Below are 14538 nucleotides of genomic sequence, written 5' to 3' on the forward strand. Positions count from 1 at the left end.
GGACTGAACCAGCCCCCCTCCCCCTTATCTTCTGGACACCTGGCTGGACCAGGGAAGATAAACATGTAACATCTTTTATGGGGGGGGGGGGGCTAACGGTGCTAGTCTTTTGAGCCTAACCATAAATCTTAAGGCGCCACAGTTAATTAACTACACAGCCTGTTATGAGAGTCTGTCTAAGAGAAGAAAAAAAAATGTATAAAAAGCCTTGGTATTGTAAGTTCGGGGCCGCTTATGAAAAAAGCAACCCAGCATATGCTGAATAAATGCCTCTTGCATTGTTGCAGCGGACTCTCTTTCTCATGGTCTTAGCAAAGCGAGTCACTCCGGCGGGCGTAGGATTTGTGCCTAGGGCACGGGTCTTACAGATTCGGGGCTCGTCCAGGATTTGACTCACTCTCCCTGGGACCAGAGACTAGAGAACGGAGGATCACATGAGTAGGTACCGCGGTTGTCTGTGTCTTGTCCCTTTGCTGTCTGCTGCGTGTTGTCTGTTGTCATTTGGTTACGGTGGTTCAAAGAAGTAAGCGCCGGTCTGATTTTAGATTTTCTGGGGTTCTGTAGGAGAGCCGTCTGTAGTGGCCAAGTGGCTAGGCAGACGTGCTGGCACGCGGCAGCCACAGGAGTTCTGGAGGACACTCCCAATTCCTCTGTAGGAGACTGAGTCTCCTTCCAAGTTTTCTGATAATCTGGTGTTAGCAGCGCTCGTGGCAGGGGCGCATTGGTGTTTTGTTTCTTGTCTGTCTGGTTGTGTGTGTGTGGGGGGGACTGACGAGTTTCTGCGGGGACATGGGGCAAACAGTCTCAACCCCTCTGAGTCTGACTTTGAAACACTGGACTGATGTGAAATCCAGAGCTGATGGTCTGTCTGTGCCAATTAAAAAGAATAAATGGGTAACACTTTGTTCTGAGGAGTGGCCGGCTTTTCAACTCGGATGGCCTGCTGATGGCACCTCCTCTCTGCCACTGATCACGGCAGTGAAAAGGAAAATTTTCAATTCTGAACATCTCACAGAACAAACATTTTATATTATTGTCTGGGAAGACTTAGTCACGGATCCTCCTTCCTGGGTCCGTCCCTTTGTTCCTTTAACAGGTCCAGCGGCTGTGTTTACTCTCCAAGGAGCAAAAAGGAAACCGGAGATATTGCCGTCCACTGACCCGGACTGGCTTCTTTCTGACCCTCCTCCCCAGCCTCCTCCTTTCAGATCGCAGGCAGCCCAACCATCTGCTCCACCGGATGAGGGCCCACCAGAGACTGAACCAGAGGGGGGGCCTGCTCAAGGGACACGCAGTAAACAAGTAGCCCCTCCAGATGCTGTTCCTATTTTCCCCCTGTGGGCTTATGGCCCCCCTGATGAAGAAGGCAATCAGCCCTTACAGTATTGGCCTTTCTCTTCCTGTGATCTTTACAATTGGAAATTTCAGAATCCCCCTTTCTCTGAAAACCCCCAAGGTCTCATTAACCTTGTAGAATCTCTCCTCTTTACTCATCAGCCCACCTGGGATGATTGCCAGCAGCTTCTACAGGTCCTGTTCACCACAGAGGAGAGACAACGAATCCTCCTTGAGGCTCGAAAGAATGTGCCAGGGGCTGACGGGCGACCTACTCTCCTTCCTGATGTCATAGATGCAGGGTTCCCGTTGATCAGACCCACCTGGGACTTTAATTTGGCTGAAGGTAGGGAGCACCTAAAAGTCTATCGCCAGGCTCTAATGGCAGGTCTCAGAGGGGCAGCAAAATGCCCCACTAATTTGACTAAGGTGAGAGAAATAACTCAGGGGTCCGATGAGTCTCCATCAGCATTTCTAGAAAGACTCATGGAGGCATTCCGTCGGTTTACCCCATATGACCCTGGTAGTGAAGAGCATAAGGCAACAGTGACGGTTGCCTTTATTGATCAGTCTAGCAGAGACATCAGAAAGAAGCTGCAAAAGCTCGAAGGGTTGCAAGATAAGTCATTAAGAGAATTAGTGCAGGTAGCTGAAAAGGTTTATCATAACAGAGAGTCAGAAGAAGCTAAAGAAATAAAGAGAGAAAAGCGCCAAAAGAAAAATTTTCAGAGACTTCTGGCCACTGTAGTTAGGGAAACCAGAGAGCCTAATAATATGGTGCCAAGCAATAAGAAGGGACCCGTGGCAAAGGACCAATGTGCTTACTGTAGGGAAAGGGGGCACTGGGTGCAAAACTGCCCTAAGAAAAAGAAAGAGCCTCAAGCCCCCAAAGTCTTGACCTTGCAGGAAGACAGCGATTAGGGGGGATGGGGTTCAGGTCCCCTCCCCGAACCCAGGGTAACTCTTAAAGTGGAGGGGAAGCCTATTCAGTTTGTGGTAGATACAGGAGCTGAAAATTCAGTATTGCTATAAGCAAATGGACCTCTTCTCAAGAAAAAGTCTTGGGTACAAGGGGCTACAGGGAACAAACAGTACCCAAGGACTACCTGAAGAACAGTGGACCTAGGCGTGGGCCAGGTATCCCACTCGTTCATAGTTATTCCTGAATGCCCCTACTCATTGCTGGGAAGAGATCTCCTCACCAAAATGGGTGCACAAATTCATTTTGACCCCAAGGGACCTCGAGTGCTAGACCAGCAAGGAAAGCCTCTCCAGGTATTAACCCTCAGGTTAGAAGATGAATACCAATTGTTTGAAGAGCATGGCCAGGAGACTGGACAGATGGACTGGTGGTTAGAAAACTATCCTCAGGTGTGGGCAGAAACAGCGGGAATAGGAAAAGCTAAAAATCGGCCCCTCGTCCACGTAGAATTAAAGGCTCAAGCCAGCCCTATAGCTGTCCGACAATACCCAATGTCCCGAGAAGCATGTGAGGGCATCCGACCCCACATTGCCCACTTGCTCCAGCTGGGAATCCTACGAAAGTGCCAATCAGCGTAGAACACGCCCTTGCTGCCAGTTCAGAAGCCTGGGACTAATGACTATCAACTGGTCCAAGACCTCCGAGAGGTAAATAAACGCGTGGCCGATCTCCATGCCACCGTCCCTAATCCCTATAATCTTTTGAGTTCTTTACCTCCAGACAGGACCTGGTATTCAGTACTGGATCTTAAGGATGCATTCTTTTGTTTACCGCTGACTGTACAAAGTCAGGATTACTTTGCTTTCGAGTGGAAAGATCCAGAGACTGGCCTAGCGGGGCAACTCACTTGGACACGCCTGCCACAAGGATTCAAAAACTCGCCCACCATCTTCAACGAGGCTCTGCACCAGGACTTGGCGATGTTCTGGGCCTCTAACCCCCAGGTAACTCTGTTACAGTATGTGGATGATCTCCTCCTGGCAGCGGCCAACGAAGAGCTATGTCTAGAAGGAACAAAGCGACTCCTTACAGAGTTGGGAGAACAGGGCTATCGAGCCTCCGCCAAAAAGGCCCAGATCTGCAAGCAACAGGTCAGTTACCTGGGGTACCTTCTTAAAGATGGGAAAAGATGGTTGTCTGAGGCCAGAAAAGAGACAGTATTCCACATCCCGCCACCCTCTAAGCAAAGGCAAGTCAGAGAATTCTTAGGTACTGCTGGGTTTTGCCACCTGTGGATACCTGGTTTTGCTGAGATGGCAGCCCCATTATATCCCCTCACTAAAAACAATCAGCCCTTCAAATGGGGAAAGGAAGAACAACAGGCTTTTGACAATATTAAAACAGCCTTAATGTCTGCACCAGCCTTAGGACTCCCTGACGTAACTAAGCCTTTCCACCTGTATGTGGCAGAAAATAAGGGAATTGCAAAAGGGGTCCTAACTCAGAGACTGGGGCCCTGGAAAAGACCGGTAGCATATCTGTCCAAAAAATTAGACCCAGTAGCCGCAGGGTGGCCAGCCTGTCTGAAAATCGTAGCGGCAGTCGCCATCCTAGTAAAGGATGCTGACAAATTGACTATGGGGCAGAGTTTAGTAATCTCAGCACGGCATGCCTTAGAGAGTGTTGTCCGCCAGCCCCCCGACCGCTGGCTCACAAATGCTCGCATGACTCACTATCAGACTCTGTTACTGAACTCAGACCGGGTTACTTTTGCTCCGCTGGCAAGTTTAAATCCAGCCACACTGCTGCCAGACCCTGACCTCGACCCCCCCATCCATAACTGCCAACAACTGCTTGCTGAGGCACATGGATGGCGGAAAGACTTGTCAGATTAGCCTCTGACGGATGCTGAAGCCACCTCGTTCATGGACAGCAGCAGTTTTCTGGAAGAAGGAGTTCGGAAAGCAGGAGCTGCTATAGTGGACGGCCGGAATCTGTTATGGGCACAGACTTTACCTGCTGGGATGTCTGCCCAGAAGGCAGAACTCATCGCCCTCACAAAAGCCCTTGAACTGGGAGAGGGCAAAAGAATCATCATCTATACGGACAGCAGGTGTGCCTTTGCCACTGCCATGTGCACGGCGCTATCTATCAACAGTGGGGTCTGCTGACCTCAGGAGGAAAGAGATCAAAAACAAAGAAGAGATCGTAGCCCTGCTGGAGGCCCTTCACCAACCACTAAAAGTGAGTATTATACACTGCCCAGGTCACCAGAAAGGGGATTCCCCTGTTGCCAAGGGAAACAACTTGGCCGACTCTGAAGCAAGGGTGGCAGCCAGAAGGCCTATGCCTGTTCTGTTAGTTGACATCCCTAAGTTAGAAAAACCCACATTTAAATACTCTGCTGAGGATGTAGCAGTGATCTCAAGGGACTCTAACAACCACTTTGATCAAGAAAAAGGGCGCTGGTATGCAGCATCAGGCAAGCCTATCTTGCCACAAGAACAAGCACGCATCATGGTTAAACAGATGCATCAATGGACTCATCTGGGATTAGATAAATTAGTCCAGACTGCCCTAAAAACCAAATATCATATGATGGGGCTAAAAAATTAGTAGAACAAATAGTTAAAAGCTGTGTACCTTGTCAAAGAGTGAATGTCTGCAAGAATACAGCGGGCCCTGGTAAAAGACTCAGGGGAGACAGACCAGGGGTATATTGGGAAGTAGACTTTACAGAGATTAAACCGGGCAGATATGGTTACAAGTATCTCCTAGTTTTTATAGACACCTTCTCCGGATGGGTGGAAGCCTTCCCGACGAAACAAGAAACAGCCACAGTCGTGGTCAAGAAGATCCTAGAAGAAATCCTTCCACAGTTCGGGGTGCCCAAGGTAATCGGGTTCGACAATGGACCCACCTTCGTCACCAAGGTGAGTCAGGGAGTGGCCAGACAACTAAGGGTCAATTGGAAATTACGTTGCATTTACAGACCCCAGAGTTCAGGACAGGTAGAAAGGATGAACAGGACTCTAAAAGAGACTCTGGCTAAGTTAACCATAGAGACTGGTGTGGACTGGGTGTTGCTCCTTCCCTTAGCCTTGTTCAGAGTTAGGAACACCCCCTCCCGGTTCAACCTGACCCCCTTTGAGATACTCTATGGTGCCCCCACCCCCTTGACTTTACTGGGGGACGCCTTTGAACCCACTTGCCACAGTAACAGTGACTTATATGCCAGGTTGAAAGGACTTCAAGTAGTACATAAGGAAGTTTGGGTGCAGTTGGCAGCCGCTTATGAGCCCGGGACCCCCAAGGTTTCTCATCAGTTCCAGGTTGGGGACACAGTCTACGTCAGACGACACTGTTCCCAGACCCTGGAGCCTCGCTGGAAAGGACCTTACTTGGTGCTTCTAACAACCCCAACGGCCGTGAAGGTAGACGGAATCTCCGCTTGGGTCCACGCCTCCCACGTGAAACCTGCGCCGCCAGAGGACCAAAGACCAGAGAGCATCACCTGGAGAGTCCAGAGTGCTGCAGAGCACCCCTTAAGACTGAAAATTGTACACACCCTAACTGTTATAAGATGAATACTCTCTTGTTTCCTTTATGTCTAACCATTCTCTTCCAGGGCGCCAAAACTTCCAGCCCACATGCTCCTAAAAGGTTAACTTGGTATGTTATAAATGGGGTAGGGAATACAATCTGGAACTCATCCAAGATCACCGTAGGGACAGGGACATGGTGGCCTGACTTGTACCCTGATGTATGTAAATTAGCTATGGGGGCACCTGCTGACTGGGACCTAGAGGCTTACAGTGACATCTCCAAACCCCCTAACACTCCCAGTCATAAGCGTCTCTATACCAGGCTAAATCCATGGAGAGGTTGCTCCACACCGTTCCAAAGAAGCATGCTACGTGCTCTCACTTTTTATGTATGTCCTGGACCTCACCGTAACAGGGCATTAACTTACAGGTGTGGAGGACAAGCAGATTATTTTTGCAAAAACTGGGGCTGTGAGACCACGGGGGGACGGATATTGGAATCCCTCGTCATCCTGGGACTACATAACGGTAAAGGCTAATTACACCCACCAGGGAATAGGAAATAAAGGGTGGCACAACATCCCTGAGTGTAGCAAGTGGTGCCACCCCCTCAAAGTCTCCTTCAAAGGAAAGCAGGCTATGGGTTGGGACAAAGGATTTACATGGGGGCTAAGATTTTATAAAGAAAAGTATGATGACAGGCTATTGTTCACTATCAGACTTAAGGTGGAGATTCAATACACTGCTGTGGGCCCAAATAGATATTTAGCTCCAGTGAGACCTCCAGTGGCCAAATCGAAGGCTACTCTGGCATACCTAAGTACCCAACCAGAGTCCATAGCCCTCACTAAGAGGTCAAAAGCCAGGCGACAGAAAAAAAGGCCTGAGCCTCCCAAACCTGAACTGCAGGAACAATCTGGGTTATTCCATATAATTTCAAAAGCCTTCAAGGTCTTAAATAATACAAACCCTAATGCTACCCGCTCCTGTTGGCTCTGCTACGATGTTGCTCCTCCATACTATGAAGGAATAGCTTTTAAAGATAGAATTAAAACAACAACAAATGTCTCTAACTGTCGCTGGCAGCAGCAGCAAGCCAAGCTCACTCGGTCAGCAGTTACAGGGCAAGGAACCTGTGTGGGTAAAATCCCCTCCTCACACAGCCAGCTGTGTAATCAGACACTTAACTTGACTAGGTGGTCGGATGACACCTATCTGTTGCCTCCGCAGAGGGGATGGTGGGCCTGTGCTACTGGAATTACACCCTGCGTTAGCTCAAAGGTCCTGACAGAAACCCAGGACTTCTGTGTTTTAGTTCAGCTGCTGCCTCGGCTCTTTTACCACCCCTACGAGGAACTATTGACATACTGGGATAAAAATAATGGAAACTATCGGACTAAAAGAGAGCCTCTGAGTATCACGCTCTCTGTCCTCCTAGGCTTGGGATTGGGAGCAGCTGGGGCAGCAACAGGAGCTTCAGCTCTAGTTATTCAACATCAAGATTACCAAAATTTACAGGCAGCTGTTGATGCAGATATTAAAGAAATAGAAAGTTCTATCACCAAGTTACAAGAGTCCCTCACCTCCCTTTCTGAGGTGGCCCTGCAAAACAGAAGGGGACTGGACCTCTTGTTCCTTCAGCAGGGGGGGCTTTGTGCCTCATTACGACAAAAATGTTGTTTTTACATTGATCATTCAGGGGTAATTAAAGACTCCACGGCCAAAAGAAAAAGAGAAAGAGAGCAAATACAGGGATGGTTTGGATCATGGTTTAATTCCTCCCCTTGGCTTACAACTTTGGTATCCACCCTGTTAGGGGCGTTAATTATCCTGGTGTTGATTCTAACTTTTGGTCCCTGCATTTTGAATCGTTTGGTGACTTTTGTTAAAAACCGAACTGGTACTGTCCAAATTATGATGCTAAGACAGCAATACCAGGAACTCGATCAGCAAGGGTCAAGTATTTCATGATTGAAATATGCACCAGAAGAAAGGGGGGAAGTTGTTATAAAAACTGTGACTCTAACCCACACTATTGCCTATGTAGCTTTAGCCTGCACAAATTGTAACAGAGAAATATGAACTTTAACCTAACCTGCACAAATTATTCCTGTAAGCACTTACTAACGAGGAAAACATATCTAAAGGTATTTTAAGTGAAGCAGCTTTTAAGAGGTCAGGCAGAAGTCAAGGCAGAACCAGGCGCACATTCCAGGAGACAGCTGGTCCCAAGGACTGAACCAGCCCCCCCTTATCTTCTGAACACCTGGCTGGACCAGGGAAGATAAACATGTAACATCTTTTATGGGGGGGGGGAGGGGGCTAACGGTGCTAGTCTTTTGAGCCTAACCATAAATCTTAAGGCACCACAGTTAATTAACTACACAGCCTGTTATGAGAGTCTGTCTAAGAGAAGAAAAAAAAATGTATAAAAAGCCTTGGCATTGTAAGTTTGGGGCCGCTTATGAAAAAAGCGACCCAGCATATGCTGAATAAATGCCTCTTGCGTTGTTGCAGCAGACTCTCTTTCTCATGGTCTTAGCTAAGCGAGTCACTCCGGCGGGCATAGGATTTGTGCCTAGGGCACGGGTCTTACACTTATTGTGTGTTCACCCCGTTAAAATATAAATTCCATAAGGGCACGAACCTTATTACTCTTGTTCACCACTCTTATCTCATCAAGGTAGCACAGAGCTTGTGCACACTTAGTTTGTTGAAAGAATGCATACTTGAGGACAAGGGCTAATCCTCCTCAGTACCAGGCAGTATTCTAAGATAGGTGTGTATTACTGCATTTAATCATTACAGTAATGGTGTGGAGTCATTATTATCAACCACGTGTTTTCCAAATGAGGGAGCCCAAGGCTTCAAGCCTCACAGATACTGAGAGGCGCCAAGGTTTGCCTCTGGCGGTTGACTGTGGCCCAGCAACGTTCAGAGGCTCCTAAAGAGGGAACAGGAACAGGGCCGAGCAAGTCCCCTACGGCTGCATCAAGTGTTTGCTTCTGAGCGCCTCCTCCATTTCCGTCCCGCCTCCTGGGTCGCACTGCAGGATTGCGGAGGGAGCGGGCAGCGCACATTCCACAGCCAAAGCTTGGAAGACCGAGTCAGCGCTAGCGCAGGGACCTCGTCCAAAGGGCTCCAGGGGCCTGAGCGTGAGGCACGGCCGGAAGCGAGGCCCCGGCAGGCCTGACGCCGCGTCACGCTGTCGGCTGCTCTGGCACCGGTGCGCTGGGGGGAGTCACCCCGGAGCGAGCGGGCTCTGGGACAGCTCCGCTTACGTACTGCACGTGGCCCTTGAATGCGAGCTCGCGGCCCAGGTTCGGGACCCCAGCGGGAAGCGGACCGATGCTGTGACTTTCTTTGAGCGGCAAAGAGATGTAACAGTCACCTAGACCAGGCTGGCTTTGGTTTGAAGTCAATGACCGACAGATAGTAATTGTACACATTCGTGGGGTGCGACAGTTTCCTTTTGTCTCATCTTTCCTCAGAAGCAGAGTGGGCGGGGTTTATCCTCTTCCCCACCCCGCTGGGGATGCACAGGGAGCACGTCTCTGAAAGAAAGGACACTGGCTAAAGGAATGGGTGAAAGTCACCTGTGCAGCGTCTCCCCATAGTCTAACACAGTACAACCCAAAGGGACTGCTGCACATCAGCCCGGAGGTTGAGGCAGTGGCGTTGGGACCACAACCCCAGCTAGCCCGTGGCTGCCTCCTGGACCCTTGGTCTCTCCAAGGGATCCCCAACTTTTTGTTTGCTTGCTTAATTTGTTTTTGTTTTGCTGCTACTGCCTTAAATTTTATTTTAAATCCGTGGCCACAATGGTTCCCTTTAAGAAAAAGAACAAAAGCTTCAGGTAGCTCACATGTAGAGGTAATGGTTTTCATGTTATGTTTAGTGTTTGAAAGGTGTGAGTACATATCTAACACAAAATCGGGAATGTATTTTCTTGTTTAATTGGTACATCCTACTGCCTACTACAAAGTAGTTGCAAAGTGTTTTGGAAGCTCTATGAAAAAAGTGCCTGAAATTTATTCGCACACATCCCGTGGCTCACAGGATCGTAAGAATAAACTTTTGCTTAGCTCTACATTAAAGATTACTACATCTTCTTCACACAGCTGTTTAGATCATTAACTTTGTTGAGAGATGGAAATACTTTTTGTTAGAAGACAAGACATTTCCGAGCATAACGGAAAGTGATGTACAAATTTAAGAGGCCTGAAGTAGCATACAGGCTAATGGCTTTCATTTAGCAAGCATTTATTGAAGCCTGCTAAAGACCAGGAACCAGGAGACTACAAACAAGAATAAAACCATGTGTTTGCAGTCTGGGTGGGGATGTAAAAGAGACAAATATGCATGCTACAACAATAATTGATATGACAGATACTTTATGAACAAAGTAGGAAGAGGAATGAAGGGAAACACATTAACAGGATTGTTTTGCCTATTTGGGGTCTTTTGTTGTTCTATATGAATGTTAGTATTGTTTTTTCTTTCTTTTTTTTTTTTTTTTAAAGATGAACGGTAAGGGGATCTTAACCCTTGACTTGGTGTTGTCAGCACCACGCTCAGCCAGTGAGCAAACCGGCCATCCCTATGTGGGATCCGAACCCGGGGCCTTGGTGTTATCAGCACCGCACTCTACCGAGTGAGCCACGGGCCGGCCCTGAATGTTAGTATTGTTTTTTCTATTTCTGTGAAGAATGTCATTGGCATTTTGATGGGGATTGCATTGAATCTGTAGATCGCTTTGGGTAGTATAGACATTTTCACAATGTTAATTCTTCCAATCTAAGAGCATGGGATATCTTTCCATCATTTTGTGTCCTCTAATTTCTTTCAGCAGTGATTTGTAGTTTCCATTGTAGAGATCTTTCATCTCCTTGTTTAAATTGATTCCTAGGTATTTCATTTTTGAGGTGACTATTTTAAATGGACATGCTTTCTTGAATTCTTTTTCTGGTAGTTTGTTATTGTAGTATAAAAACGCTACTGATTTTTGTGTGTTGATTTTGTATCCTGCAACTGTACTGAAATCGTTTATCAGCTCTAAGAGTTTTTTGGTAGAGTCTCTTTAGGTTTTTCTATATATAGGACTATGTCATCTGCAAACAGGGACAGTTTGACTTTTCCAATCTGGATGCCCTTTATTTCTTTCTCTTGCTTGATTGCTCTAGGTAGTACTTCCAATACTATATTAAACAGGAGTGGTGAGGGTGGGCATCCTTGTCTTGTTCCTGTCCTTAAGGAACATTCAGGATGATATTGGCAGTGGGTTTGCCATATACTGCTTTTATTGCATTGAGATACTTCCCTTCTGTACCTAATTTGCTGAGTCTTTATGGTGAAGGGATGTTGAAATTTTGTCAAATGCTTTTTCTGTGTCTATTGAGATAATCATACGGTTTTTGTCCTTGATTTGGTTGATGTGCTGTGTCACACTTACTGACTTGCGTATGTTGAACCATCATCCTTGGTTCCCTGGGATAAATCCCACTTGATCGCGATGTATAATTTTTTTGATCTGTTGTTGTATTTTGATTGCTAATATTTTGCTGAGGATTTTTGCATCAATGTTCATCAAAGATATTGGCCTGTAGTTTTTTTTTTTGTTGTTGTTGTTGTTGTATCTTTGTCTGGTTTTGGTATCAGGGTGATGCTGGCCTCATAGAATGAGTTTGGGAGAATGGCTTCTGTTTCCATTTTTTGGAACAGTTTGAAGAGAAGTGGTATTAATTCCTCCTTAAAGGTTTGGTAGAATTCAGCAGTGAAGCCATCTGGTCCTGGGCTTTTCTTTGTTGGGAGACTGCTGATCACCGCTTCAATCTCATTGCTTGTTATTAGTCTGTTCAGGTTGTCTGTGTCTTCTTGGTTCAATCTCGGTAATTTGTATGTGTCGAGAAATTTATCCATGTTCCCTAGGTTTTCAAATTTGTTGGTGAATAGTTGTTTGTAATAGTCTGTAATGATTCTTTGTATTTCTGTTCTATCAGTTATAATTCTCCTCTTTCATTTCTGATTTTTGTTATTTGGGTTTTCTCTCTTCTTTTTTAGTTAGCCTTGCCAATGGTTTGTTTTATTTTGTTTATCTTCTCAAAAAAACACAACTTTTCATTTCATTGATCTTTTGTATCATTTTTTTGGGTCTCTATTACGTTTAGTTTTGCTCTGATCTTATTTCTTTCCATCTACTAATTTTAGGGTTGGATTGTTCTTGTTTTTCTAGTTCTTTGAGCTGTAGCATTAGGTTGTTTATTTGAAAACTTTCTGTTCTTTTGATGTAAATGTTTATCACAATAAACCTCTCTTTTAGTACTGCTTTTGCTGTATCCCACAGGATTTGGTATGATATGTCTTTATTTTCATTAATGTCAAGAAATTTTTTGATTTCATATTTAATTTCTTCTTGGACCCATGGGTCATTGAGCAGCATGTTGTTTAATTTCCATGTGTTTGTATAGTTTTGAGAGTTTCATTTGTTATTGATTTCTAGTTTTCATCCATTATGGTCTGAAAAGATTCTTGAAATGATGGCAATTTTTAAAAATTTGTTGAGACTTGATTTATGACCTAATATGTGGTCTATCCAGGAGAATGTTCCATGTGCTGATGAGAAGAATGTATATTCTTTAGTTGTTGGATGAAATGTTCTGTAGATATCTGCCAAGTCCAATTGGTCTAAGGTGTAGTTTAAATCCTGTGTCTCTCTGTTGATTTGTTGCCTAGATGATCTGCCCAATGCTGACAGAGCTGTGTTCAGGTCGCCAACTATTGTCATATTGGGGTCTATCTCTTTTTTTATGTCTAATAGTGTTTGCTTTATATATCTGGGTGCTTTGGTGTTGGGTATATATATATATATATATATATATTAATGATATCTTTTCTTGCTGGATGGATCCCTTTATCATTATATAATGGCATTATTTGTCTCTTTTTATGTTTTTGGTTTAATGTCTATTTTATCCGGTGTAAGAATAGTCCTAGTCCTGCTCATTTTTGGTTTCCATTTGCATGGTATATCTTTTTCTATTCCTTCACTATTAGTCTGTGTGCATTAATACTGGTGAGATGAGTCTCTCGAAGACAGCATATAGTTGGATCTAGCTTTTTAATACAATCAGTCTGTGTTTGGTTTTTTTTGAAGAAAATTTTGTACTATACTTTTATTTTATTTTATTAATGTTATTTTTTTACATTCTATGATGTTGTTGTAGAGCAGTTGGGAGGGAGGGGGAGTGGGGAAAGGGGAAGGAAATGGGATGGAAGAAGGAGGAAGGAGGAGGGGGGGATTGAGGCCGGTGGAACCCCCCATCATTACCACAGGGGAGACAACTGGGCTTCCAGTGGTGTCTTGGTTATTGCTGGTCTGGGTGCAGATGTCAAGGGGCTGTGGCAATAGCCATCAGCGCCACCACCCCAGCTCAGGAACCCAGGGCCCTTCTTTCTGAGGTTTGCTGGTCGTCCTTGGGCTGGCTGAGCATGGGGGTGTGTGTGGCCGAGACCCTTGGCCCTCCACTATGCCAGCTCAGCAGAGCCTGGGGCACCTCCTGCTGTGGCTGGGTGGTCGCCACTGGGCTGGTTGCTCATGCGGGGGAGGCATGGATAAGGCCCTTGGCCCCCCACCACCCAGGCTCAGGAGAGCCTGAGGCATTTCCTGTGGCACCTCAGTGGTTGTCACTGGGGTGGCTGCACATATGGGGGGGTGGCCGAGGTCCTCAGCCCCCATCCTTGGGACTGATTGTGGGTGTCAGAGGGCGTGGCTGAGGACCCCAGGCCTCCCCCCTTTCTGGCTTGGTAGCCCAATGAACTTCCGGTCCTTCAAGGTGTTACAGGTGTTTTTTGGTGAAATGAGACCTTTACTAGTAATCAAACTTTGTCTCTGGTTATGGGTACTTTGTTTTTTCTTTCAGTTCTGTGTTGGATTATTTGCTGTTCCCATCTCTTAAACTCTACACTGGAACTAATTTGTTGTCCTTTGCTCACTTCTAAAATGGGGGAACTTCCTGTGGGGACCAGTACTTGAGCTCTGTGGTTGAGCTAAATTGCTCCTTTGCTGCTGATTCCCTAGGAAAGGCTTTTTGTGCAGCTCAGGTTTTGATGGTTGACTTTATAGGTACTTCCAGATCTGGTGAAATCAGGTGCACCTGGGTTGTATAGAAACACTGGGCTGGGCCTGTGTCTTTTCATCAAACTGCCCCCCTTGCAATTCTATATTCCTGACCAGTCTCCTCTGAGTGGTCCTGCACTGATTGGGGTGCAGATCAACTGTCCTTGCTGTGCCCCAGTGTTCCCCCGGTGGGCGCGTCTCCGCCACCGCCCATGCTGCAAACACTTCCCATGGGATGGACCTCTGAGTGTCTCCTTTTTCTCATTTATTGTGGCTCCTCAGTCCTATGTGGGTCCATAGAAACCCTGTTGGTGGTACTGCTGGCCTGGGGGCCACCAAGGCCCTCTTCTCCCCTGATGCCTCCAAGCAACTTCCTCCAAAAGGCTCAGCTACAGCTTTTTGCCAGCTCCTGCTGCATGCACTCAGCAGCTCCAGCCTTAAAGTGGCTGTGGCACAGAATGGTCAGAATGGTTTTTTTCTTTCTCTCATCGTGGCTTCTCCCACCTTCATGAACTCCATAGGTCTCTCCTCCTCTTCCCCTGTGCTCTAGCGGCCCCAGCTTGGCTGTCATTGCTTTTTTTTTTTTTTTTCCTTTTTGTCTTTTTTCGTGTCCAGCAACG

General features: G+C 46.4%; 1 protein-coding gene across 1 annotated transcript; it reads left to right on the forward strand.

Moving 5' to 3' along the window:
* The first annotated feature begins 789 nt into the window (after positions 1-789).
* LOC103592841 lies at positions 790-9197 on the forward strand. Its single transcript, XM_008575700.1, is given in 9 exon segments — positions 790-1980; positions 2389-4384; positions 4387-4440; positions 4443-4632; positions 4687-4865; positions 4868-5817; positions 8214-8228; positions 8320-8405; positions 8855-9197. Coding segments are annotated over 9 exon segments (5004 nt in total).
* The last annotated feature ends 5341 nt before the right edge of the window (positions 9198-14538 follow it).

This window comes from Galeopterus variegatus, unplaced genomic scaffold (genome assembly GCF_000696425.1).
Source record: "Galeopterus variegatus unplaced genomic scaffold, G_variegatus-3.0.2 Scaffold1223, whole genome shotgun sequence".
Taxonomy (NCBI): Eukaryota; Metazoa; Chordata; class Mammalia; order Dermoptera; family Cynocephalidae; genus Galeopterus; species Galeopterus variegatus.